Below are 27,543 nucleotides of genomic sequence, written 5' to 3'. Positions count from 1 at the left end.
AGCGCGGAGACTATTTATTGCATGCTTAATCCCGCCATTCCCGACCCGGCTGTATTGATTTTGCCTGTGTCCACCGTCGCGCTTCGAGGACTCCGGCCGCGTTAAAATCGTCCGGATATGATCGATCGGCACTCTTAGATTGGGAGGGAGGAACTTTCTAATGCTGGGAATATTGTAGGTGCAACGGCGATCGGAAGTTCGACCGCCTTGCGCCGGGGATCCGCAGACTGCAGGTGTTTCGGTGAAATAAAGTTCGCTCGTGTTATTCGCGGGAGGAGAATTATAGGGTTGGGACAGTATAGTACTTTTAACGTTTGACGAAAAGTTTGACGCGTCGACTGCCACGAGACACTTTAATCCTTTGTGTACCTCATTCCTTTGTAGCGAAGGTGAGAAGGAACTATTATTATTTGCTACCATTCTTATGTTACATTGTTATCTAGTTATTCACGCTATTGAACATTTGACGTCGGTTGTCTTATGAATTATAATTGTTTTCGAGTCATATCGAAGCTTCGGTCTCATGGAACCACTGTGGCAGCAAGTGTTAAGATTGTTGAGTCGTCACGGCTTAAGAGTCGACACATGCGGAGACTTAAGCTCTTTACAGCACGCAAAAAACGGCTCTTATTGTTTAGTATTTTAACGGCACGTCGCGGCAGGATTCATTGGCCTTTTGAAATCAAATTCTAAAACCTTCCTTTCACCCGCATGTCGCGGCCAGCGACGGGTTGTGAATGCATATTTCTGAAGGGCGACCGAATGGTATCCTAAGGACACTCGGTACCTGAGGTTTGCCTGGAAGAAATTTGTATCCAAGCTGAACACATAGTCTCTGCATGTCTTAGCTAGCACTCCACCCTCGTTAGACTAGGCGCGCCAAGGGCGTAGCGACGGTGGGGACAATTCGTTTCGAAAGCCCCTGATTGGGACTTGTCAGTTTTGGCGATAACCGATCAGGGTGTTTTCTTAAATCTCGGAGCTGACGATCCGACGCAGATCGCCAGCGAAAGAGACAACTCACAACTTTCGAACGATACACATACAAGCGCGTCTTAGTGTTCAGACATAATTGTATACAAAAAATACAGTCCACTCATGAAGCAAGCGGTTTCATTTAATCAGCTCCAAGGACGCTGCTGTGAACGCCCAACGAAGATGAAATATTAAAGATTCGCTGTTAACAGATTGTTAATCGAGTTATCTCGTGTTTTCATATCCAACCGTTGTCGACTAGTTAATTCGTGTTTGCATTTGCATTAGCTACTTTAATTTTTGAAATACAGGGCAATATGGCAGAAGCAAAATATTCGAAGTTATATGAAAGATACGTTCGAAGTTTCATTACAATTCATTATGCATAAATAGAGTATATTGAAGATTATTGGGATTGTTTCACTTTCGTATTTAATTACGGAATAATAACCTGTGTCATGTGATAGCTACTGCGTGAAATTGCCGATCAACAATGTATTAAGGCTCCAATTCACGTTGGAACATGCGGCGATGAAGGCATCGTTACAAGCGACAGGTTTGAGTCTTCCAAGCTTTCACGATACACGTTGCACTCGAGCAAAACGTGGAATAAACGTTTAAATAGACAGTGGATTTTTCTGCGTCTGGTTTATACAAATCTTTAAATTTCTATAGATTAATATTTGCGATGAAGTCGAACGCGTTTATTTTTTAAAACAACTGACAATATAAAACTCTAAAAATATAAAATATATGTGAGAGGAGCAAATGTTTCTCTGAGAAATGATAAAAAAAATTTAGCAATACCCTAACTGATTTTAAATTATTTAAAGTTTCAATACATGCACTCTTCGAGTTCCTATAGAGGTATTTCAATAGTTCTAACTGCTCGGTAATTTTAGCGTCAAATCTGCTTTCAAAAAGGTAAATTTACACGACCATTTTATCTTTTTTTCAGCATTCAAATGACCAATATTGAATTAAAAAGAATTATTCCTCGAACGTTCACGCCACAGATAGATGCCTAGAGCTTTCCGTTCCCACGAAAAGAAAAAAATGCGCGAAGATTCATTTTTCGGGACCGCGAAACGCAAATGGGGGACGCTCGCTTCAATACGGCTGCCATTAATCTTGCGCACACCTAATATATCGAACGCGCGCGAGTCACTCTGCAGATGAGGCTTTAAGAAACCTCCGCGGACTTTGAGAGACGACTAAAAAATGGTATTTATTGCGCTAAGAACCTAATGCGTTCTGAGGAACCTAATACATCTTTGAGCCACGGCGCGGCGCACATGTGCTCCGGACAGAGTCGCAGTATTTTGCTATGAAAAAACAGGAGCTTTTAGTGCTCGTAAGAATTTCAGCGAAGCTTTTAAATGAACCGTCCGCGAGGCTCCTTTGACGATGATACAAGATCTTAGGTGGAGCTTAAGTCCATTTCAGTTCACTCGGATGCCTCCTCCCTCTTTTGCTCCTTTTTCTCCCTTTCTTAATCATTGATTCCGCTCGCGAGGAACGTGGCGGATCGGTTACGAGAAATTAAATTGACGTTGGTAACATGTGCTCGCAAACACGGTTTACAATCATTCGAGAATGTCTTGTGGTATTTTTAACGCGAATAGCCTATTGTGACGGTCGACAATTTTCTAATGTTCCAGAACTATAGCTGCAGGTGTTTTATAGTATTATTTATTTATTATTGGTATTTTATTTGTGTAGACTTTATACATTTCTTTGGGTCGAAGATAATGTTCTTTTTGAGAAAGGAATGAAGTTATAAAATAACGGAATGAAACATGAACGAAAATATTAATCGCTTTTTGATTTTGTTGGTAACGTTTTGTAAGAATTACTTTATTTCTAATAATTTGCCAGAAGAAATTGTATGTTCACCATAGGTGTATTAGGTGTACCAAAAGTGTATTATATTCTTAAACGGAATTCATAAAGATAAATTTTAATTTACCAGATTAAAATTCATTGAATTATACGTTGTTTGTCGTGTTTAAATATTTCTCACCGTTACTTTCTTAATCTATTTCCAATTAATTTATACATCATAATCCGAAACGCGCGTGGAAAAGAAAGGTAACAAGACCTCGAGCAAATCGAATAAATTGAAAATATTGCCGACCAGGAAATAGTATTTGCCTTCGATCAATCGGAACAACAGAGCACTATTCAATTAATTCAATTCAAAACTCTATTCTTTTATTTCAATTACGAGTCGGCGTAGAGCGCGACTTCGTATTTCGAACGACACAAGGCAAATCCGAAAATTCGGATTCGCGTACCGTCCATTCACGCGTTCGTCGCTCCCTCGTTTCGCGATTCTTCCGATTTTAATGAAACAAATTAACGATCTCGTTAAAACGCGTTACGTACAAATTACACGGACAATAATGTATCGCGCGGTTCATGAAAAATCGAAATTCCTTCGAATAAAAGAACCGTACGCGAATATATACGTAGAAAATAAAGCGAATCGGAAAGTATAATATTTATTACAAAAAAATAACGTAATATAATTAAGTGAAATAATTAATATCAGATCATATTTCAATAACACAATAAAAATATCCGTTTTCCTTAAGGTCTTCGAATAACTAAACTTTTACATTCGAGACCCGTCTTTCCCTTTAATTTGACGCAGAGAGATTATAAAATTTTAAATTTCATATTACATTTCGTGTGATGAATCGACACAGGGAACATCGAAATAAAATAGCTCTGTCCCTTAATTCACGTAAGGTAATTCCTTGTGTTAGTTGAGAAAAATATTGTTAATATTTCATCAGAAAGTAATGGATAGTAAAAGATACTGTCGAGTGCAAAAGGCTAAATACTGTCCTGTTTATTTCTTCGTCGTTTTATCAACGGACTGGCGTCCAACGCTGCACAAATTTCTTATATTATAATTTCTATGTGCCTTAGGTTAATATTTTCAACCGTTCCTAGTGGTATACTAATATTTAACCCCTTGACCTACGATATCGTCTCAAACTCCTGACAAAAATTTTAAACTGAATTTGAGAAGTTAATGTGTTATTTATTTGATTTAAATATAAATTAAATGTTACTTCTGTATTATCAATTGTTAACCTTTTGAGTAAACGTAGACATAGAATAAGCATCAAAATTTCTTCTTTTCCTAATGAATTATTGACGACAAAGTAGTTGTATCGATCATAGATCGAAGTAAATCGTAAAGCAAGAGGTTATCATTAGACCTATTTCGCATTTATTGAAATCTCAAAGAGCGTTAAACATCTCAAATGATTTTAACCATTAAATATACACAATTTGATTCACTTCAGAATTGTCATTTCGTAAATATTTAAATTATGAAAGCTTTTTGCGAAAGATTTTCTATGAAATTCGTGTATTTGCACAGATACAAGACTAGTAGACTCCTCGGATCTTAAGAAACGTATTTTGTTATTTTTATAAAACATTCGAAATAAGTGACTCTAATTGCTCGGTAGTTTTAGTGATAAACAATGGGCCATTTATACCGAACTTATTCTATACGCGGAAAGATTTTCAAAATCAATTTATTACGACGATCCGGAACGTTTCTGACGAGAACTTTTCGCAGATGCGATAAACGGGCGGATTTTCAATCGGCCGAATTTAATCGCACACGTCAGGAGCTAATAAATGCAGCACGAGCGTCGGACCGTAATGGCGCGGAAAAATAAATTAATAAACTTCAATATTGTCGCCGTTGTTCATCTTGCGTATCGCGCATTCGACGCAGAAGCGAAACATCCTGCGATAATAATTGCGATTTACGGTCTGCCGGTTTACAGCAATGGCAATCGGCAACAAATTATGCGCCTGATTTTCGAAACTGTGCGCTCACGTAGCGGCCATTTGCTCGCAAGACACGGAGGCCGGGGAACCTACGTTTTAAAAAATGATCGGCTCGATGAAACCTCCTGGTGTAGGCTTTTGAAATATCGAACGACAATATTGCCTTCTTAATTAGTGCAAGAGGAAATAAATTTATTGGACCGGTCGATTTGTAGTTATTGATGTATGAAGATTTATGGTGTTGTTCGAAGAGAAATATTAGAATTTTTGTGTGATATTTATTATAATTGTAGTAAATTATATTGTAATTATATTGAAGTTACTAAATTGTTGTTTAAAGTGATGCTTTGAATCGTAGATTGTGATTCGAATGTTATAATATAAATTTTGTTGATTCGAATAAAATTGAATCTGTTTACTTATATTTAATGTATTAATAATTATAATGCATGATAATAATGAATATTTAAATCGGACGGGAAACCAAATGATCCGTATACATACTGGTTAAGTTTATAATATTCTTGAGTAATGAATTTGCTTTACAGTACCTGACTGCAGAAAAATTCTGGATCGCCAGGGGCACTCACCTGTCATAGTAGTAGTCCCTGTAATCAAAAAGATATTTGAAAGTTAGTTGTAGGAATAAATCACAAAGTATATATTTGGAAAAATATATTTATTAGTCAAATAATATTATTTAACTAAACACTGTATTTCTAATAACTTTCAAGAGGAAAGCTAAATTCCTTGTTCACAGTAGATCTATTACCGTTCCTAAGACTCATATTATTATTCATTACCGAAAGAAATGTAAAAATTTGAACAATTAAAATTAAATTCACCCATTGCAGTAACATTAATTTTATATATAAATGAAGTTTACAATTTGCTTTCAAATTTCAAATAAATTTAATACAGGTGGTCTATCAAGTATGGTTCGCTTTTCGAACGCAAAGGGTTGATAATATTTTGCAAAACGTTTTCTACGAATTAAAAAAAGGAAAAAGGGGGAGAGATGCGCGTACACTTTCTGTTATTCTTCGTTATAATTGGGCACAATTTTTTCCGGTGGATTCCGTTTGAATGTTTTTCCCCCCATTCGAACGGCGGGGGCGTACGAAGCTCCAATGAAATCGATTTCAGCGGGCGTTTGACGTGCGACCGGGACAAAATAAACCTGAGAACCGGCGGGGGAAACCGTAATATTTTTATGTTTTCGAAAACAAAAAACCCGACAATAGTGACGGACAAAGAAAAAAAAAAATGGTGGGGGCGAGGTTATGTTTCGCGATATCAAAGCGAGGAATCGCCGGAATGATGAACGTTTTTCGAGCTGCGCACGGTCAAAAATTACCAGGGACAATAGACAGCACATGTCAAACGGTTTCGATCAATCTGCTACAAAGGACACGTAAGTGCCGCGTGAAAACAAATGGAACTTTGGTTTTCGGTTCTATTCGGTACGCTGTGCTTCAACTTAAGGGGTCGCCGTGCGATGAAAAAGAAGAGGCCATTTTGTATGGGGATTGCCAAAGCAATGAATGGCGTGATTGATGTGACGGTTGGTATCAGGTCGTCCCATAAATAATGCGGTTTTATTTATTTCTTTCTCGACTGAAAAAGTTTCTTTTATTTTTTTTAAATATCAATGTATAATATAATAAAATATAGGCTTCCTTTAAAGAGCTTCTTCTATATTCAAAAATTCAGATAAATAGCTTGTTTACTTTATATTTCCTTAAAAAATATTTAATAAATTTTGGAAGCTATTAATTCAAATATATGTACACTTCTAGTGTTAATTTTAAACAACAAATACGTGCTACGTGTATGTTTTTAACTAACTGCAAAAACATGAAAAATGGTTTCTGTAATCTTACAGAGAAACAGATATTTTGTTGTCGATTTGTTGAAATAAAAGTATCGACAATCTGTCAAGTAATAGTTTCATTGTTTTCGTTGCTAATTTAACGCAAGGGAACGATACTTTGCAAAGGGAATTCGGTGTCGGTGACTGTCTCACTGCGAATGTTCGCCCTTCATCTTAACCCTTCATTTGCAACGAGGATCCAATCCCAGTACAGTCACCGTTCAATCACGGTTTAGTGTTCCTTGAATCAGCTCAAGTACCATAGTGTTCACACGTTCCAGTCACGTTCCAGTGCACAGCATAACATTTCAACGCCGATGGAATCGTGACTAGGTCGCTGCTGCAAGTCAAATCCAATGCTCTGACATTCATTTTCCCCCTATCCCTTGAATCCGATACTTTAAATGCATTCTGTTTACATTTTATCCTTTTTATTCGTTCTGAAATTTTCCCCTGTGAATTTTTGCCAAATCCCTTTAATAATCCTATTTTTACCTTGTGCACACAGTCGTGCAGTTATTGCTGACAACAAATGCAATTTATTTTTTTTGAAAGTGTCAATGAACTTTTATAAAAGATTATTATTTTTTTCAAATAAAAGAGAATGAAGCTTTAATATATAATATTGAAATTTTCTTTTTATTAGTGTTAGAGTTTTTTGTTTTAAGTTTATATTGGCTGCAAAATGTCAAATTTTTTTCAAAGATGAATAGAAAATATAGTCTGTACATGGATTTAATGTTTCATGTATGTTTTGTATTAAATAGTACAGTAAATTATGTACTTTGAATTTTTCAAACTCATTTTTTTCAGTGTAGTGCAAATATTATGAATATTAGCGGTTGAAAATTTGCAAATACAACTTTTAAGAACATAATGATTTTGATAAAATAGCTAATGAATATTTTATAAAAAGTCCACGAAGATTGTTAATAAATAAAATATTATATTCAGTTTCACGTAATTTAAAAATTTTATTCTAAAATTTATTATTAACAGTTCCTTAATCAACTTAATGCTTGCATACCATTCATCTTACAAAGAACAGAAATGTTGTTATATAATGTTGTTTATTGAAATAAAAATATCTACGATTCGTTGAGGCATTCATTTGTACGGTATACTCAGTGATACAAGTCAATTTCTGCTGCGACCGCAATATCGACTACGAGGAAAGGTATTCGCAGAGCTGCGCTACCATTACACGTATTACTTAAATTTTTATTACTAATACTTGATACATATTCAATACGCTTTTCAATATCCAAACACTTTTTTTATTCAAACGTTCGTTTCCGTTCAGAAACATAAATGTTCATCTCCAATTATCAAGATTTTACCACGTCTTTTAACAAATCGAAACGTTCTTATAAATGTTTATAGCGGAAATAATTTGTGGAAACGTGAACAGTGAAAAGTTTAAATTAAAGTAGAGAAAGATATAAAAAGGAGAGAGAAAACAGTTGGATTTCCAAGGAGCACCGAATAATTGCTCTTTCCTTGGCTATTTAGATGGGCAGGGAATGCGGTAAGCTCGCGCGTTTCATTCGTTTTCCAAAAAGCTTTCGCGATACTTAAGGTTATCGGACATTAGGCCGGGATTACAGTGAGTTACACAGTTCAGCATGTATACATAGGTGATAAAGGCACAACGGCGCGAAAGAAATGGTTTACAACGAAAGAAAATGGAGGGGGAGACGAGCGAATTCCGAGTTGGTGTGTTTCAAATGAGAGATTAATGTATTCACGTGTACAATCTTACAGGATTTCCCTTATTTAACACGATTCGGTACGTATCCACGATAAAAGCTGCACTGTGATTTTTTTACGTCGAATAATAACTATTGAAAATATGTTTAACTGTTGGTAACAGGAGATAAAAGTTGTGACTAAAAAAATTCATTTAAATGTATCTTGAAATTATAGGGACTAAATAAAGTAATACGTACATAATAGAAATTAATAATGATACAAATTAGATCAATTTGATAATAAGAATAAACATTATCATTAAAAGGTTTTTCATATCTACAAAAATAAAAATATCCATAAAACAGTGTTACAGAATTCTGCTTAGAATGTATGAAATATTTTATTTGAAAAAGGAAAGTAGATTGTTCAAATTAAAAATTTAGTTCTTCGATAAAGAAAAAGAATCAATTATCTCCAGTGAAAACCTTAGCCACTGAAAGAAAGTAATTAAATAGAGGAAGGGATACATTAATGTTTCTAAATTCCTAATTAAACGACGTTCAATGGAAATAAATTTCGCCGGTGCCTCGGAAATTGAACTCCATAAAGGGTTCGACTAGTTAAACCTGTCTCTTAAGGACGTCTTTATACCGTTTTAAAGTACCTAAATATTTGACAAGTTTATCGGTAAGTGGTCCATTATTCACTTACCCCGAAGAATGTTCTTTGAGACAGGTTCAGCGATTTCAGACAAAATTGCCAATTACTTTGCCCGCTGCAACTACTCTAGGTTCGATACACTTCAGACATCGAGGCGTTTCTTGGGCGCTTTGAAAGACAAGCGAAATAAATAAGGAACCCCCGGCGCAACAGGAATTTCAGAAGTCGGAAGGAAAATATTAATTTGACAAGAAATACTGCCGGGAACGCGAGGAGTTCTATTTTAGTCTTCTGTCTTCCGTAAAAAGAACAATTTTCCTGAAGCTAATTGTTCATTGACAGTTAAACGAGCTGTATAATTTCTGATAGATTTTCTTCGAAACTAACCCATAGAAATCGTTATTGTATTTGTTTCTTCATTATATTCGATATATATTATATAATTTTAAATGGAACTTAATTCTGTAATTAAAATAATGTAAGATAAAAATATTTGCGAATCGCTATAAAGGATTATTATCTACATTATGACCTTTAAAATATTTCGCAAAAACGCCTTTATATTTTAAATATTTACAAAATGAAACTTCTGACGCTGGTAAATTTGACTCATCCAGTAGTCTTAGTATTAACTCCGTGCCTTGTAGTTTAAATTTTAAAGATTTTAAACTTCTGTTAATAATTACACTTTAGTGCAAACATAGATCTAATGTATGCCTAAAATTTCCCTACCTTCTCAATGAATTATTGGCAAAATAGTTGTATCGATCATAGTCGAGAAAGAAATCACAGGACAAGAGCTTAAATTTCCATCGACGTGTCAACTGTTAAATTGACTGTTAATGGATTGAAACACAATTCTCCAACATCCACCAAATAAACCTCGTACGAAATATACCCAGACAAATTTCGTGCCAACTTCGAACAGAACTTCTCCATCTCCACTGAATATTTCAAAAGCTCCTACTCGAAGAAGCAAAATACGTGATCACTGTTTCTCCGAACGAATGCACATTATGAAACATTATTTACCGATTCGCCGAGTATCGCGCCAAAATCGGTATCGGCGAATGTTTATCGAGGAATCGAGACGAGACCGCGCCAAAAGAAATTACTGATAATCAACCGTAGGAGGACGCTAATCGAGTTTGCGCAACGATCGACCGAACGAAAAGTGTTTCGGTCAATAAACGGTCCATTAGTCGCCGTTTAAACACACGGTCTCTGCCGCTGAAAGAGAGAAAACGGCGAACGCTGACCGTGAAACGCCGGCGAAAAGGGATCGGAAACTTCACGGAAAATTGCCAATTACTTTGATTGCCGGCGCGCTTCCGCGCAAGATCGTTCCCTTACGGACATGTTTCAACTAATTCCCCGGCTCCGACGGACATTAATGTAAAACGCAGCGCGTAAGCGTCCCGCGGCCGCCGCGGGAACGCCGGCGAATTTAAAACCGCGCGGGACCGTCTCAAAGAGACCGTGAATGCTAAGCGGTTTGTCCCGGCGATACGCCGTTACGAATATCGTTAGATTTACATAATATCGGGCCGATGTTTCCAGTAACAAGGGGAACTCGCACGGACGCCCGACTTCTCGGCGTTATTAGCAAACAGGAGTTTTCATGGCAATTTATAAACCGTTTCGCGGATGATCCGGTAACTCGAGAACTTCCCGGGGAATGGCATTTGAATAAATTATGTAGAGTTGCGTGGAAAACGATAAGGATGTCGCGGGTAGTGTCGTGCGCGTCGGAATCGGAATATTGGGGGTTTTTAAACTATCGAGCAATTAAGTCGACTTTTTGAAATTTCTCTGTAAATACCGCGAGAGTCCATCTATTTAGACTTTGATTGATTTAGAATTCAGCGTATTGTTAAATCAATTTCTTTAATAATTTCTTGGAGAAACATCTATCTTTTTAATAATTGTAAACAGAAGAAATCAGATATGATTTTGACCTGATAGTTTTAGTGTTAAATGTTGTACGTGGAAATGGGAATATTGTAGTGTATAATTTAAGTATTGGTCCTTTATAAGTAGTCAGTAATAGTGATGAAAGATTATATCATTGGTACATGTAATGTAAACTTAGATGACTTTATATTCTTTTTCGAAAAATGATTTTTTACAGTGAATTCTGTAGCAAATACAGTATTAAATATAATTCAACTTAATATTAACTTATCCTATGATTTCTACCTAAGCCATGATCGATCTAACTATTTCGTTATTAATAATTCATTGAAAATAAAAGAAGAGATAACAGAGGAACAATATTTAATTTGAACTCAAACGAATTGAATAACATTTATATTTGCCAAATTCTATTTGAAATCGGCACAAGTCTGACACGATATTATAGAACAAAAGGTTAATATAATTTTTCATTTGAATAATTGTGAATGATATAACATGTTTATTAATCCATTAAAGAAGAATGAATTTAATCAAATAATATTCGACAATCGTATCACATTTACTTCGTAAATCTCTGAGAAACATAAATTGAACACAATAAAAGATAAATAAAAAAGGATAAATCTATTTTAGTTTTAACAATAAACGTACTGCTACCGGTTTTAAAATTCGATTTAAAATTCTGCACTTTCTTTCTTTCAATTCTATATCAATCCTTATATTGCGCAATTAATCAGAATTTCAATTTTTCTCTTCCTTTTCGTCTATTTCGACTGAAAAAATTGATCGCTTAACTTGCTTACTTGTAACCGATTATTCAACTGGTTACGGTAGGTACAGTTACGTATAAACTGCCAACACGCGTAGCGTTAAACGTATCTTTCGATATTCCACGGAGGGTAACGATCGGAAACGCGCCGTTACAAGGAGCATAAAACGCAGGTATCGCTGACGCCCGCCGTCCGTTACGAAATATAATTATCCGCATTATTTTCCGACCACGTTTCGGTAATTCGCGTAATTATGGCGCCCGCTGGCAAACGGAATATCGATCATGCGTGTAAAGGCCCCGGCGGAAAAAGGAACGCCGCAAACTGGAAAACGATCGCGCATTCATGATCTCGAATGTCTGAATATTATTCGCCGGTCGAGAGCGCAACTACAACAGTTCCGGCGGCACAGCGATTGGACACGAATAGCGAATCGATTGATGATTACTCAAGCGCATAATTCGAAATACAGGGTTCATCAAAAGATTCGTGCCCCGCTCCCGCCATTACTTGATAAATTCAGGCGAAAATGTCGACGCAAAGGAATCGGCCCCGCGTCGATCCACGCCGGGCCGCAAAAAAATAAAATAAAACCGGGGGAAAAAGAGCGTAGACCCGAGTACAATGTTCCCGGGCATTGCACAAAATACTCGATTCTCGTTTTAAAATGAACGTCAAATGCACCCTCGCGCGACGTTCTCGCTTCATATTTTCTGCGGAAAAAGAAGGAAAAAAAAAAAAAGCGCGCGCAACACCGTTTGATGCGCGGCGATTATATTTTCGCCGGGTCCAGAAAGAAACAGATTATAATTTGAAAAATTAATAGCCGCGCGACGAACTTGTTTACACCGCGCGGGGATTTTTTTGTAACTTCACGAAATGTAAACGGGGAGCACGGTCGATTCCGAGCGTGTGAAATCGCGATGCGATTAAATTTGACGAAGATGTTAATACGGCGTTCCTGGGTGGAGTTGGGATTTAAATATGAAATTTATATGAAATGTTATTAAATGGTTAGCGTTAATGATTAAATATACATTTTTACACGTCACTGTTCGTGAACTGGAATGAAAGGTAAAATTGTATTAAATTTGAAGCAAGCTGCGAAGTTGATTAGACTGTATGCAAATTTTAATATTTTATACAGCGGTGTTTAACGTGAACTTGTCTGCAGTTTCATTACAATAAACTACATTGATTACTAAAAATTGCAATTTACAACAAAGCTAAACAAACTCTAACAACAAGCGTTCACTCTCTATTTATTCACGCATCGATCTTAAACTCATTAAATAAATTTCTCTCAAGCCTATACGATACATTTCTCTCGACGTTCGATTTCACGCAAGATTAATAGCGCTATTTACGCAAAAAATCCTACGACACGCTGTATATCTTAACGATAGATTGAAAATCGAGAACAGTCGCATTCAAAGCGTCCGGCGAGCGGAGAAAGGGGCGCGCGGCCGGGGGTGGCGCGGAATGTGTCGAATCGTTACGATACATCGAAAAATGACGGTGCAATTAGGGAGGCCGGCGCGGCTAGTTCTTTGTTATTCAAGGATTCTGCGTTTTACTTTACACATATTTTTCTTCTGTGCGCTTTTTTTTTTTGTTCCGTTGCAGATGAAAAAATATAGCCTGTCCGCGATTTTTCATCAGGCCTGTTTGAACGTGGAAACGAAACAGGGGGAGGACACGGGGTACCTACAAATTGATCGATTGCGTAACCGGTATAAAAAACCCATTAATCAAACATATAATTGCAGAAAATTTCTTCTCGCCGGCTACACGTGTCCCATGGCACTTGATGGTGTACACGATTCTTTCATAATTTCGCTTTTCACGACACGGACACGTCGAAGTCGGAATCTAACGAGATAATCAATAATTAGCAATTCGTTTTCATAGATGCAAAGTCGGAAATATTATTGTTGTACGATGCATTTGCTCGCACGATTTTCTGCGAGTTTTCGTTAATTTACAAAGGATCCGTTTGTCACGGGATGCGTCCTCGTCCGCTTTTATTCACGCGAATTAATCCTCGAAGTGCCGTTAACTTTTGACGTGCGCATCGCAGAATTGTTTCGTCGCATTTTCGACGATTGCTACGGACGCGTATCCAAGAGCCAATAGAGTCTCATTAAAATTTGATTATCGGTTACATTAAAAATCCGAGTTTTCGACGCAATGTGATCGGGTCGACGGTGATTCTATTATTGTGAATATAAGTATCTTCAAACGTGGTTGCTAATAATAATCTTTTTTAAATAAAAGAACCTTTGTAAACAACATTTCTTTATAGATTCTTTCAGACAGTTTTGCAAAGAGAATTGTTAAAATATTTCTTTTTATTTATAAAGTAGATATGATTTCCAGAAATGGTAAAACTTGGAGAATGGGAAAGGAGTGAGAGAACAGTTATTAAGAGTGAGATAAATCAGGTGATTTAGAAGAGAGTCGTGTAATTTTTATTATCAGAAACTGAATGAAAAGTTACAAATTTTGCCTCATGCAAAATTCCAGCGGTATCGAGGGTAAACAGTTCGAATGAAATTTAAAACTGTTTGCGGATCGTTTAAAACGAAGTGAAAGCACTCCGGGTACCGATGTTAATTAAACTGACATGAATTAAGCGGACAAATTCGAGGCGGGTACGTGTTAGCTTCCGGCACCTAAATGAATCTATAAAATCAATGAATTTAAATCGTTCGGCCAGCAATGGAATTTCTATCGTGTTTACTTAGCAACATGGCTCAAAGAGAAGTTTCATTATCATACTGAATTAAGCGCGCGTTAGCAAGGTTGGAGTTGGTCACGCCGATACCAAAATGGCGTGCGGCGCTACCTAACCTACAAACGTACAGGACACCATGCACTGGAAATTACAGAAATCATTTTTACGTTTATAATTAATCGAATAAAAAGTATTGATCTATTATTTGAAATTACTTTGCTACTTTATGGTTCCTTTTTATTGACGTTATTTCAATGAAAGTATTTAAAAAATAAATCATTAGAAAATTCATCGGAAAACAAAAGTTCTCTTCTCTTTTAAAATGATATTTTAACTGATGATACGATGATGGTACGAAGAAACATTTACTTTTAAAAAATGTTCAAGTAATCTTTGAAATATTTTTTTCGAAATAAAATTTTATTCGCGACGCGGTTCGTCGGAGCTATTAAATAGTTCAGAGTCATTTCTTGAATGTTAAAGTTTAATTGAGTGCCGTAATGAACGTTACAGGCTGGTAATAAGGTATTAACAATTTCCGGGATTATTACTAATACTAGTCTAATATTAATGGCTGATAGTGAAGTGTCTGTGATCGGGATAACCAACAGTATCGGCACATATACTGTCTGTGCTGTACAAGACACGACAGGAAATTTAGTAGCGATTAAATGCTCTCAAAATTCGTTAACAGGAGCTGCAGCACTGAATTAATTAGATCCGGAGGTGGATGGGGGATGTCAAGATTCTTGAGAAATTCTAAATCACCATTACTCCGATCGTTGAAACATTTATAGGTGTAGTCCTGAAGAAACTGCAATTTATATTTTAAAAGACTCTGAATATTTCATTAAACGCTAGAACGAATTGTCTTCTGAATCTTTAAGGCATTCTGACAATTTTTTTGAAAGTATCTCCAACAGTACCAGTTCAAATATTCCAATAAAAGCATTTTAAGATAGTACATACAATTTAAAGAAAGCAATATAAATCACAAAATTACATTAACTTCTTGCAATATTTCATTACGAATGAAGATAAACAACTTAATACCAAATACTACTTATTACAACATAACAAAAATATAATCGTGGAAAAGTACCAGTAAAACAGATATTTGAATTATCGCGAACATAAAGCTGCTCTAACAAAGTAGAATACATATACAATTCTCATAAAAATAGCAAAAAGTATGTCTATTTGTTTACTGCTTATACAATTCTTACGTGGAAACGCGTTCCGCGCGTTAACGTAGTTACTCGTAGTCAGCAGGCGTTCTCCGAGCACACGTTCAGCCGCGTACATTTTCACAAAGCGACGTGTCTTTTGGAAACACGGTAACACCACCGCGGGAGTCACTACATTCGCTGATTGAGTCATTTAATCAATCCGTATGCTAAATTGCGACGCGTTCGAATGGAACTCAGAACGAACTGGCGCGCGTATCTTCGTCCCCGTTGCCGAAACGAACGAAAACTCGCACAGAACTGATTGCGAATAAATAGATAGTAGGTAATCCAACCATCTCTCTCTGTTTCTCTCTCTCCCTCTTTCTTTCTCTCTCTCTCTCTCTCTCTCTCAGCATTGGGTGCTCGCCGAATTGTAAACTAAAAGCGTGCGGACTTTGACCTGGACTTTTGATCAAGTTTTCACGATTGTTTGGGATCTATTAATCCCTTGCCCTAAATATTTTGCCAAACTCGTGATAAAAATTTTGAACTCAATTTGATAATTCCAAATGTTATTTATTTCTTTTTAATATAAATTAAATATTTCTTTTCTATCGTCGATTGTTAAAGATTCAAGTGAATGTGGCGAATAGAGTAAGTAACGAATTCTTTTTTTTTCTAATAAATTATTCACGTTAAAGTACTTTCTTTTAATATAAATATTATAATAAATATAATTATTATAATAAATATTATAATGTTTATATGAAGAAATTGAAAAAAGTTTATTGTTACCATTTTGATAATGGTTATATGTCAATTGTATTAAATACTCGGTAGTTTTAAATTTATTCAAAAAGTTTAATCTTAATTCTTAAAATGTAGAAATCTCGAAAAGAAATTGTCTTCATTCTTTCGTTGAAATTTCCTAAATAACGATTTAAATAATTTTATACGAGGATTCACCGTGATACTTCGTAAAAGTGATATTCGTTGAATATTGAATAACTATTTAGCAGAATAAATTCAAATTCAAACAGAAAACGAATAAATTGAAATTCTCTCTTTCAATCTCTCTTTTTCTCCCAACTTCTTTAACTTTTAATCTTAACTGGGATTAAGGGAGCTTCACAACTTCTTTCGTTATTACGTTCAGCTGCTTTATCGTTCACAATTTACTAGAAAAGAACTAAGTCTATGTTTATTCTAACCATTGCATATTAATATTTCAATAATCGTATCTCCTTTTAACATATAATAAGCGAATACTATTCATACTTATTAAAATAACAACTAAGAATCTTCATTATGAATTCTATGCGAAATTGCAAAGTAAATAATTAATTACTTTAATGTATTACCATTCAGTTTTCCTTTGAATAAAACATTCTCATTAAAATATCATTATCCGTTTCAAATATCGTATTTAGATTCAAGCATTCATTAATATAATATATAAACATCACGTCTCCTGCAAAATTCTGTTCGATAATATCTCAAGTTTCCAAAGATGGGTTACGCTACAGTCATATAACCTACAAAGTATCACCACGTTAGAACTGAAATCATTAGTAACGCTGAAAACTGTATTACCAAGAAAATTATATTTTATTACATTTCATTATACTTTATTATATTTTATAATATTGTTCAAATATTAATGAATCTATCGAAAATAATTTTTTCTTCGAACTCAAGAATAGACAGAACTCTCCGGTAGATTTAATAATTACAATCATACTTTGGAACACGCGTGTTTTCAATATATTTCAGAAAAATACAGAAAACGAGATAACAGTATGAATTCCAATGGACGAAATTCAACGTTAAAAATTTCCTCCAACTCCCGGGGACATTTTACATAACGAAACACGGTAAATCTCGGTTAAAGCGAAATTCTTCGCGTGCGCTCTGTTAAACCGCACAAAGAGGAGTCTTTGATTTCTCGCGTAGGAAAGGGACGGAGTCAGGGCTCTCTTCTCGGCGGCAGCATTGACTCGTTATCGTAACATTATCGGTGAATGGTCAAAAGGGTCGCAGGAAAAGGACCGAGCGTGGAAAAGAAGGAAGTCGGGGCGGGGATGGGAAAAAGGAAAACAGTGAGTTCCAGCGGTCAAGGGGAAAAACGGGGAAATAGAATACGAAGTGAGCGATACTCTCGAACGCGACTTCTTGACATTGCTTTCTGGGAAACCTTATACGTGATTTATTACACGATAGAGGGATCCTAACGATCGAATCTCGGAAAAATGCTCGTGAACGTTTGATATCGGGTTATTTGATGAAATAGAATAAACATGTGGAAAGTATTACAGAAATTTAAAGTGGAGGAAATTAACAGATCAGTAATTAAACGAAAAGTTAGGCAAATATGAAATGTACTTCCTTTTTTTCACTGTACACTGAAGCTTAAAATATAATACAAACATTTCCTTCTTATATTTCCTTTTTTAAGCTATTACATCAATGCAATTATTTAGATACTTCTATAAAAATATTATTAAAGTTTGTGAAATAATATTTTAAATTAAAATTAATTTTAATTAATTAATAATTAATTTAAATTTCATTTAAAAATGAATTTCACTTTTAAAAATTATAATATATTAAGTATTTAAATTTGTAGATTAATAATTATTACCTTATTTATATTGAAAGAAAATGTTAGGTGTTCTTAAATATCGAAATTATTCCTTAAGAAGGAATGATTATAGAGGCGAAATTTTATCAACATTCGACTAATATTATAAAAATCTTATCGCATAATGCTCGTTTCGGATTGAAAAATAAAGTTCGAGGAAGTTGCTCGAAGAGGCCGGAAACCGTCTTCGAAGTTGAAAAATTGATGCCGAGGAACTCGGAACACCGAACATTTTCTAAGAATTATTCAAACACGAACGGAGGGGGGTGGGGAATCCTTTCTGTATTTTTCGTCAAAGGGACTTACGTAAATTGATGGGCTTTCGGAGCAGTTGAAGACCGGCTCGGAATATGAGAACGAGCAAATTTCTTGCTTTACCCGGTCGAAAAGAAGCTAAACTATTGCGCTCTTTCTGTCGATATCCCTGACTCGTTATCGTGACGTTATCGTCGAATGCGCGTCGAAAAAGGGTACACGTCGGGAACGATACCGGGCCGGCGCGCGGCGGCGGGCGGGGTAAATGGTATTTTTCGTAAAAAGAAATAGAGAGGCGGGGGAATACCGTACAGACAGAAAACGCGGAAGAAATCTGAACGAGGGATTCACTGAAACTTCCTTCAATCTTGAACGTTCCATTAGAAGTGTTCTCATGAAATGAAAATTTTCGGGGAGCAATCGCACGATTTTCCTTCGCGAGCGGCGAACGAAAATTTGGAAACAATTTGTTAATTGATTGGGCAGCGCTTTTTTACTTACGAAGATTCGAAAGGTGATTTAGAAATTTGAATTTGGAAATATGCTTATTGAAGATTTTATTTTTAGCTATTTGTACGAGATAAATTTATTAGTTTCAGTTAATTAACACTAGCTGACCGTTTATTTTACAATATCGTTTCAGAATGATGGTAAAGATTTCAACTAAAATTTAACAAACATATTATTCAATTTATTTACCAATTACATATTATTCCTGTGTTATCAACGATTATACCTTAGATCACACATTGACACGGATTAAGGCTAGAATTTTCTTATTTTCAATAAATTATGAATAACAAGATAGTTGGATCGATAATAGTTCAGACAGAAAAGGCCAGGGGTCAAATATTGATGCATAAATATGTAATTTACAAAGCTTATTTGAAATAAAAGTAATAATTCTTTCTTCCGAACGAGGTGTCGAAGACAATGTCCACGTTTCATAATTAACAGACAACGTATTTCACGAATTTATAGCATATGGAATAAAAGAACAATTACTGTAGTTGATTTTCTTTTCTTATAAGTATTCATGTTACTCGCTAAAACGTCCATTCGCAATTTTCTGTATCAAAAGACACGCATCTTCGATCTCTTCATAAGATCATCCGCGAAAATAGAGATTCGGGTAAATATTGAAATCTAATAATTAATAAAAACGAATTCGTTTTCACCAGGTTGTTCAACGTTCTTATTGTGCCGATGTTATTACAGTAAAAGGTATAATACGCTCCCGAGGGCCGTGATGATCGAATAATCCGGTCGAGCTTGTTTCGCAAAACGACTGTAGTTTAATGAACTGCTTATTGAAAACTTTGTTTCGCGATAATCGAGAGGCAATTCATATCTAATGCGGCGAAACAACGCGGCTCGACTTCATTCGGGATTATATTATCGTGTGTAAAATATCCACGCTTTGAAATGCTTTAAACTTTTATTCCCGCTGAGTGTAATTCCCTTCTCCGGGGAACCGGTATCTGACTTTTCCTCCGGAAAACTCGTCTCATTATCTTAATATTACTACGAAATGAACAAAGGAGTTGCGCGAGGCAAGGAAAAGGGGACGGATGAAAAAAGAAGGGAAAGAAACGAAAGGGAGAAAGGACGAGGGAAGACGTAACTTAAAGCTCCGAGGGGATAGATTAAAAAATGTAATTCTGTAACGACGTAGAGAACCCGATCTTTGTGGTCTGGATCGAAAATATTTCCGGATTCCCGGTCGGGCACGGATTTTATACGGGGACACGAGAGTCTCGGTAATTCAACATCGCCACGCATTACTCGGAGGATAAGTAAACTTTTATTAGAATACGCGGGCTTAATCATCGAGGAGTCGGACTTAATGTCTTCGCTGCTTTCGATGTGAGAGAATTTCTGCGAAGAAGTTTAACCCTCTACAGGCTGAATTTTTTTTCGTGACTATAAAAAGTGTATGTAAAGTGAGGAAATATCAACCTATAAATATAAATTAATAATGTATTTAATAGTTTTAACAGTTAAATAATTACTTAATTTTATTCGCCACTTTAGAGGGTTCAGTAGGAGAATATTTTAATGTGAGGTTTTTTTGATAGAAGTTAACGTGAAAATTAATAGAAAGATAAATATAATTATGTATGGTAGTGACTTTTTGAAACCAATGCTTGTTAAATGAAGTATCATTAGTAGTAAGATAAATTTTGCTTCATTCATTAATGTCTTTTTCTCTACTATTTTAAGTAATCCAAAAGTGCATTAGAAAGTACACGTAAGTGCAACTACGAATATAAAACTTTTATTATTTGATACAATTGAATAGTATTATTTTCTCATAATACCAATTACTATTTATACCGAAATAGTAACCATTTATTTAAGCTAATGTTTTAAATAATTCCGCAGAATTCATTCTTTGTTCTCAATTTACCTTTTAAAGTGACTGTAGTAAAAAACAGATTAAATTAAGCAAAATAGTTTCTTTCTTAAAAAAAACCATTCACAGTAACTCTAGTTTTTAATTGTCCGAAATTTTAATGTACCAACGCACATACTTGGCCAGTTTCCAACGGAAAAGAAATTCCTTTAATAACCAATCGAAGTTAATTAATTCAGCAAACGAAAAGTTCGATCATCCACTAGTTCTTAGGCCGCAAAGATTGAGATTTCGCTATTACTTCCGCAACCCGTACAACAATGGGGACTCTTTAATAAGCCCTAAGTTTTCCGATACGACTACGCGGTCCGATCCCAGCGTCCACTTTTAAGTAACAATTACACAAACCGTTGCGTTCGTTGAATCAACGCAATACACGGTAATTAAATTCTAACCGGGAACGAGGGGGAGGGGAAAAGGGAAGAAAGTATTTTCTGACCGCTTTCTCCTCTTCTCAGCCGGTCGCCGGTCAGCCGTCGGACAATTAATATTTTTGGTTGACTTGACCGGTGCATAGCTGATTAGGGTAACCAAATGGAAGAACTTAATCCGGTACGGAGTGAGTCGAGTGTATTACGGTTGCAATATTGTTCGTTTTAATAGCGGGAAACAGCCCCTCTGTCCCACCGCGATGGTCAATATTACCTGTCACGCGTTACTTCCTCTAAATTCGTGTGGAATGTGCCCATGGGATTCCGATATGGAAACAGCAGATTGATGAGCACTCGGCAATAATTGTGATGGTTGCACGCGCGATGCGCCGTGGGATCGGAGGCTCGTCGAAGAAAACTAGTAGATGGATTTATCGATTTTATATAGACACGTTGAATCTAAATCAGTGGAAATAATTCAATAAAAATTATAAATATGTGAGATGTTTTAACTGTAAACTTTAGTATTTACTTCTTCATTTATAGTGTGATAATAAATTATGCATTGTCGCTCAAATGTTTGGTGTATTCTGGTTAATTTATATTTTTGTGTTATACTGGTTTTTTAGAAAATAAACTTTGGTATTTACTTCTTCATTTATAGTGTAATAATAAATTATGCATTGTTGCTCGAATGTTTGGTGTATTCTGGTTAATTTATATTTTTGTGTTATACTGGTTTTTTAAAAAATAAATTTTTTATAACTATATTGTATGATGAGTAATAGTATATGTTACATAGAATAATTGTGCTTGTTTTAATTATAGTACTAGTAATATTGTTGTCAGAATGCTTTTGATGGAGAGTATATTTAGTTGAAGAATATGTTTGATTCGAAATTGTAATATATTTTGAGTTTTTAAATAGCGTGAGTAAATTGAATGGTAATCGTAGTAAGTGAACAAATGATGAATATTGAAATTGGAAAGATGTGAGTTAAGAAATTCAAATAAGGGAGGGATTGTATAAATGTAAGAAGAATTGTAAATTAGAAGAGAAACCATACACGTTGGAGGAACGGACTGGTCGATGCGGCGATATCAAAATGTATTGGATAGTGAACTATCACCTTTACCGGGCTTTTATTGAAATTCTTGAAGGCGATCTTGAAAAGAATTCCTTTCTCTACCCGGTCGACTCATCTGGAAAGTCACGCCCGCGGAATGAGTTCAATGTAAGGGATCCCTTATAACGTAATTTCCAGGACTGGAATAGAACGTGCGTGGAGGTATGAAGGGTTCTTAAAAAGTGATCAACCGAGAATATACACCTAATCTTGGATTATTTAAGACGTAAATATAGACATAATATTACTGAAAGAATACTTCGTGAAATTTATATGAATTTTTTGTGGCTTTTTGCATAGGATGAAATATTTAAGTCGTGATTTAAATAAAAAGTTCGCAAGCTTTCGAATTTTGAAATGTTCCAATCATCCATGTTTGAAATATTGAAATTTTCAAAGTTTTTGACTTTCAACCTTTCGGATTTTTAGATGTTCCAATCATCGATGTTTCAAACATTGAAATTTTCAAAGTTTTTGACCTTCAACCTTTCGGATTTTTAAATGTTCCAATCATCGATGTTTGAAACATTGAAATTTTCAAGTTTTTGACTTTCAACCTTTCGGATTTTTAAATGTTCCAATCACCGATGTTTCAAACATTGAAATTTTCAAAGTTTTTGACTTTCAACCTTTCGGATTTTCAAAATTTCTAATCTTCAGTACTTCAAATATTAAAATCTTCAGTGTTTCGAGTCTTGAAAGTTTCTAATTTTCAAATTTTCCAATCTTCAATATTTCCAATGCCTCAATGTTTTATATTTTCAATATTTCATATTTTCAATATTTCCAAATTTCCTAGTTTCCAAATGTACAAGCTACAAAGCTTCAAAATTTCCGAATTCCCAAATTCCCGAATTCCTTCCCCCAAACATTAAACCCAATTAACCTTCTCAAGGCGCATGCGTACGTAGAGACAGTACTTGTTGCGTTCGATAATCGAGTCTTCCTCGTAGTCCGCGGGAAGGTCGGCAAAAATATTCCGAGGGTGTTTCCAGGATATAGGGGGACGTGTGTAGTGCACCGAGGACAATTTCAGGATATCCACTAGACTTCTGTCGTTTCCTGGTGGTTTCCAGTGGCCGCGTTGCGTCTCCGGACTGCATACGTGTCGCGAAAGCCAAAGTCCGTTAACAAGGCGGCGACGAGAAAATAAAAGAGCCGACCGGACCCTCATTAAAACTGCTCGCAATTAGTCCATAGCGAAACGAATGACTGGTCGCTGGTCCATCTGGTATAAATCCGCGTGGTCATATCGGTGCAATTTAATCGCGAAGTTAGAATTTCCGAGTGTATTACTTCAATATAACGAGTTTAAAGTGGCTTTTCATTTGTCCCGGGCTGCCTAAGAATCCCCCCCTCTCTTTTTCACTCGCCGCCCCCGACTCGTTCCCGGCGAAAACTTTTGCTCTCTAATTCTTCCGGGATTCTGGAAATTGTCAGAACTATCCGGAAGTTTAAATAATAAACAAACTGATGGAAACTTTTCGGCGGAGTGATTTGATTAAAAAGTTTCCTGAAAGTGACCGGACCCTCCGATATCAAGGCTTCTTCATACATAGCTACCATTGCGATTAGTTTCCTGGTTGTCCACCGGAAAATTCATCCTATTCATTAGGGAACTTGATGGCTTGCGCAGAAAAGGTTACAGAGGTGAAGTTACTTACATTACAGTGGGGAATTGTGTATTGGAGTTCTCGAGACTTTGCGACAAGTTTATTTTATTAAGTACGTTTTATATTTAAGTGATTTAATATTTGCAAATAGATTCCTTATTGTATTTATGAATATACAAACCATAACAAGAAAAATGGTTTTGTAGAGTTTTAGTAAACATTTCGATTTATAATTTCTTAAAATCCTTATAAATCAATTTCTATATAGTTTCCTTGTTTATAAACTAACAAAGAAACCTCCATATCCTCAAACTCTACCTTCCACTCACAATAATCAATACAATATCGAAATCATCTCAACTAAACATTCACATTTACGTTCAGCATCCCATTACAAACAGATTTAAAACACAAGCTCCTAACCTATCAAGATTATCGCTGCAGAGAACCGATTTCCATTCGATTGCACAATCTCTAAACAGTACAGCGAAACATTTATCACATAAACAGCGTTGTCGTTATATTCTCTATACAAACTTTAACACTGCACCTACCGAGTAGTTAAATTGACTTTCCGAAATTTCTATACAGAAACTCCAAGAGTGCATCTATTGAGACTTTAATTAATTAACGGTTCAGTTAGGGCATTCTTAAATAAATCTCATTAATAATTCCTCAGAGAAACATCCATTAGCTTGTTAATAATTGTGGAAAGAAGAAATTGAGTTTTGCCGAACAAAACTCAATAACTCGAGAAGCATGAGTGACACAAACAAACACTTCAGACAAAAGTTATGCAGCTAAACATATGGTGCTTATATTCTTTTCACATTATGGGGATATTATGAATTTCTTCCAATGACAATATTTTGCGTTTCGATTCAAACGTTATATAAGTAGAGCAACGGAATTTACACAAAATTTTTACTTTTGAAATGAAGACCATTTTATATAATAGAAACTACTTAGCAACACAACTTTAAATTTTTGCTACGTGAATAGTCGAATTTGTGCGTCTGGTAGTTTTGGCTTAAAGAATTCTCGAAGGACAACGATTCGACGAACCGCGATCTCCTCGGAACGCCTTTCTAAAAGGGTGCCAGGGGTGGTAAGTTTTACGAACACGGTCGGCAAGGGATGATACTGCGAAAGGGGATTGCATCAGAATGACCGGAAAAAAGGTTGACCTCCTCGGATCTGTCTCCGGTTAAACCACCGAACAGACCGATGACTGTCCTTTTTCGTTCCGCGCGCCTCATCCCCTATCCAGGGCCATGCAGAGGTACGTAGAGCGAAATGGAGTCAGCCGGGAATGACGATGGCTGGATTAGCCTAGAGGCACGTGCTGTGGACACCATTCTCCACTTCGCTTGAGTGCTCGAAAATCACGTTCACGCTGAACTCAGCCAGAAAACAGACTCCGACGATTCACGCATTCTGATTTCCGCACCCTCTCGCTCTGCCCCTCCGCCGGCAATCTCTTTCTACCCCTGGCTGTGCGTTCTATTGAACTTAACCCTGGCGCGAGCGATATTAACGCGTTAAGTGCTTCGATCTTCTTTTTTCGCTCGTACGCCGGGACCTTTGACTTGTTGGTTATCGTTCACTTGGTTCCACGTGATTTTGAGACTACTGTGAATAATTAATTGAACGGATTGTGTTCTATATGAGTGGCTGAAATTAGTTATTTTGGAGTTTTTGAGGGAAGGATTTGTGAAAGGTTGGATTATAGACACTAATAGATATACTAATGTTAAAATGTTATTGATTGTTGTTAGATATGTTAATATATAGTGGTTGTAATAATGATTATTAACACGTTCACTGCCACGGGTACTGGTGACTGGAGCTTCGAAATGACTTGAAAACAATTATAATTCATAAGATAACACCTCGAATAAAAATGTTCAATGAGGTAAATAGATAATATTGTAACGTAAGAATTATAGTAGCAAATAATTAATAATTATTCCTCTTTATCTATGTTACGAAGGTGTTACGTAAAACGCTGATGTTTTTCGTGACAGTCAACGTGTTAATATTGGTAATTAGTTCCTAGAACATTTCACGAAAGCGTACAGTGGATTGATAAATTAAATTTAGGTATATCAATTTACATATTAATAATTTAATTGTTAATATTTATAAGAAGATTAAACCGTACAATGAAAAATATTTCTATAGGAAACTTCTGAAGATACGACATACACAAGTAAAATAATCAATATATTTGTTGTCAACACAATTCAGTAGTTTAAAAATCAATCGAAAGTGAAACAACATAATGTAATATTATCATAAAATAATATTGCGCACAGAATGCGCGGAAGCAGGTCGCTCAATGCAAATACCATGTGACACGAAAAGATGCGATCCGTAGTAGACGCGTTGAAAATGGTAATATTCCGAAGAACACTTGTGTTCCAATTGTGTCATGCTCCAAGTCTTTCCCGTGCATTTCTATCAAAATAAATTGCGCCGGTATCGCGCGATCTCCAATTAAGCAACGTCTCCCGCGGTCAAATATATCACTCCACGATAAGTCCCGCTTCTTTAGTCAATCTCCGGATCGCCTTGCATACATTTGCACGTAAAACGGTATGCGCCTCCGTGGCAATTACACGAAGACACAGACGGTAAACGACGGACACATTTAATTCTTAACCGATCGTTGGAACAAATCAGGGCACGAATTATAAACTGCCAACTGTACAACGTGGAAAAGCGGATAAAAAATATTGTGTACGAGAAATGGTACCGTTGTCTCTGTATAATTAGTAGGTTAGCTGACGGGTTCTATTACGTTTATTCAGCGCGCCTCTTACGAACAAATATCAGATATAAATAATGGAAGAAGGTAAAAAGTGATTTGATACGATCATAAACTCATAATTTAACCAAGTCTAAATTAATTTAGTGAAATCTGTCTTTGAACTTTTTTAAAAAATGTCACAAAACTCTCTGGCCATTTTAAGATATAAGTATGAAAATGTGATGAAAATTTTCAGTTGAATTTGATAAATCTAAATGTTATTTACTATGTTAATATAAATTAAACATTCTTTTCCCATTATCGATGGTGTGCCATTATCTTTGGTGTAAAGGTAGATAAAGCGTATGCGAGAGAAATCATTGGGCAAGGGATTAAATAAAAATTGGCATTGAATTATAAGTAATTGTATCATGTAGTGAATCAGCTGAGCAGATAAAATGTCAATAAAACAGAAGGCAACTATCATCGAGGAAAGAAATTATTTCGACAGACGTGTGTCAGGGATCACCAGAATGACTCAGGATTGTGAACAGGGAACAGTGAACTCTTTTTGTTGAACCACCGACAATTAATCCCGAAAATGGAACGTTATCTGGTAATGAAGCGGCGTGAAATAATTTAGTAATCCTATTCGTTCATCTTTTCGCCTCATAAAGTCGGCCACGGCTAGAGGGAACGCTGCTCAACGAAATTGGATTATGCCCAGGCCATTTTAGCCTCCTGTAACGCGACCCA

At 35.8% G+C, this 27,543-nt stretch overlaps 1 protein-coding gene across 2 annotated transcripts in view; it reads right to left on the bottom strand.

Annotated features, from left to right (window-relative positions):
• LOC116429023 (uncharacterized) overlaps window positions 1-27,543 on the bottom strand; it is a 225,863-nt gene that overhangs the window by 45,273 nt on the left and 153,047 nt on the right. For both annotated transcript variants that reach the window (XM_031981386.2, XM_031981387.2), the window contains one exon: window positions 5,385-5,402. In XM_031981386.2, coding sequence (XP_031837246.1) covers window positions 5,385-5,402 — 18 coding nt within the window. The remainder of the gene's footprint in view (window positions 1-5,384; window positions 5,403-27,543) is intronic.

Source organism: Nomia melanderi, chromosome 14 (assembly GCF_051020985.1).
Source record: "Nomia melanderi isolate GNS246 chromosome 14, iyNomMela1, whole genome shotgun sequence".
In the NCBI taxonomy this organism is placed as follows: Eukaryota; Metazoa; Arthropoda; class Insecta; order Hymenoptera; family Halictidae; genus Nomia; species Nomia melanderi.
This window is presented reverse-complemented; position numbering and strand designations above follow the sequence as displayed.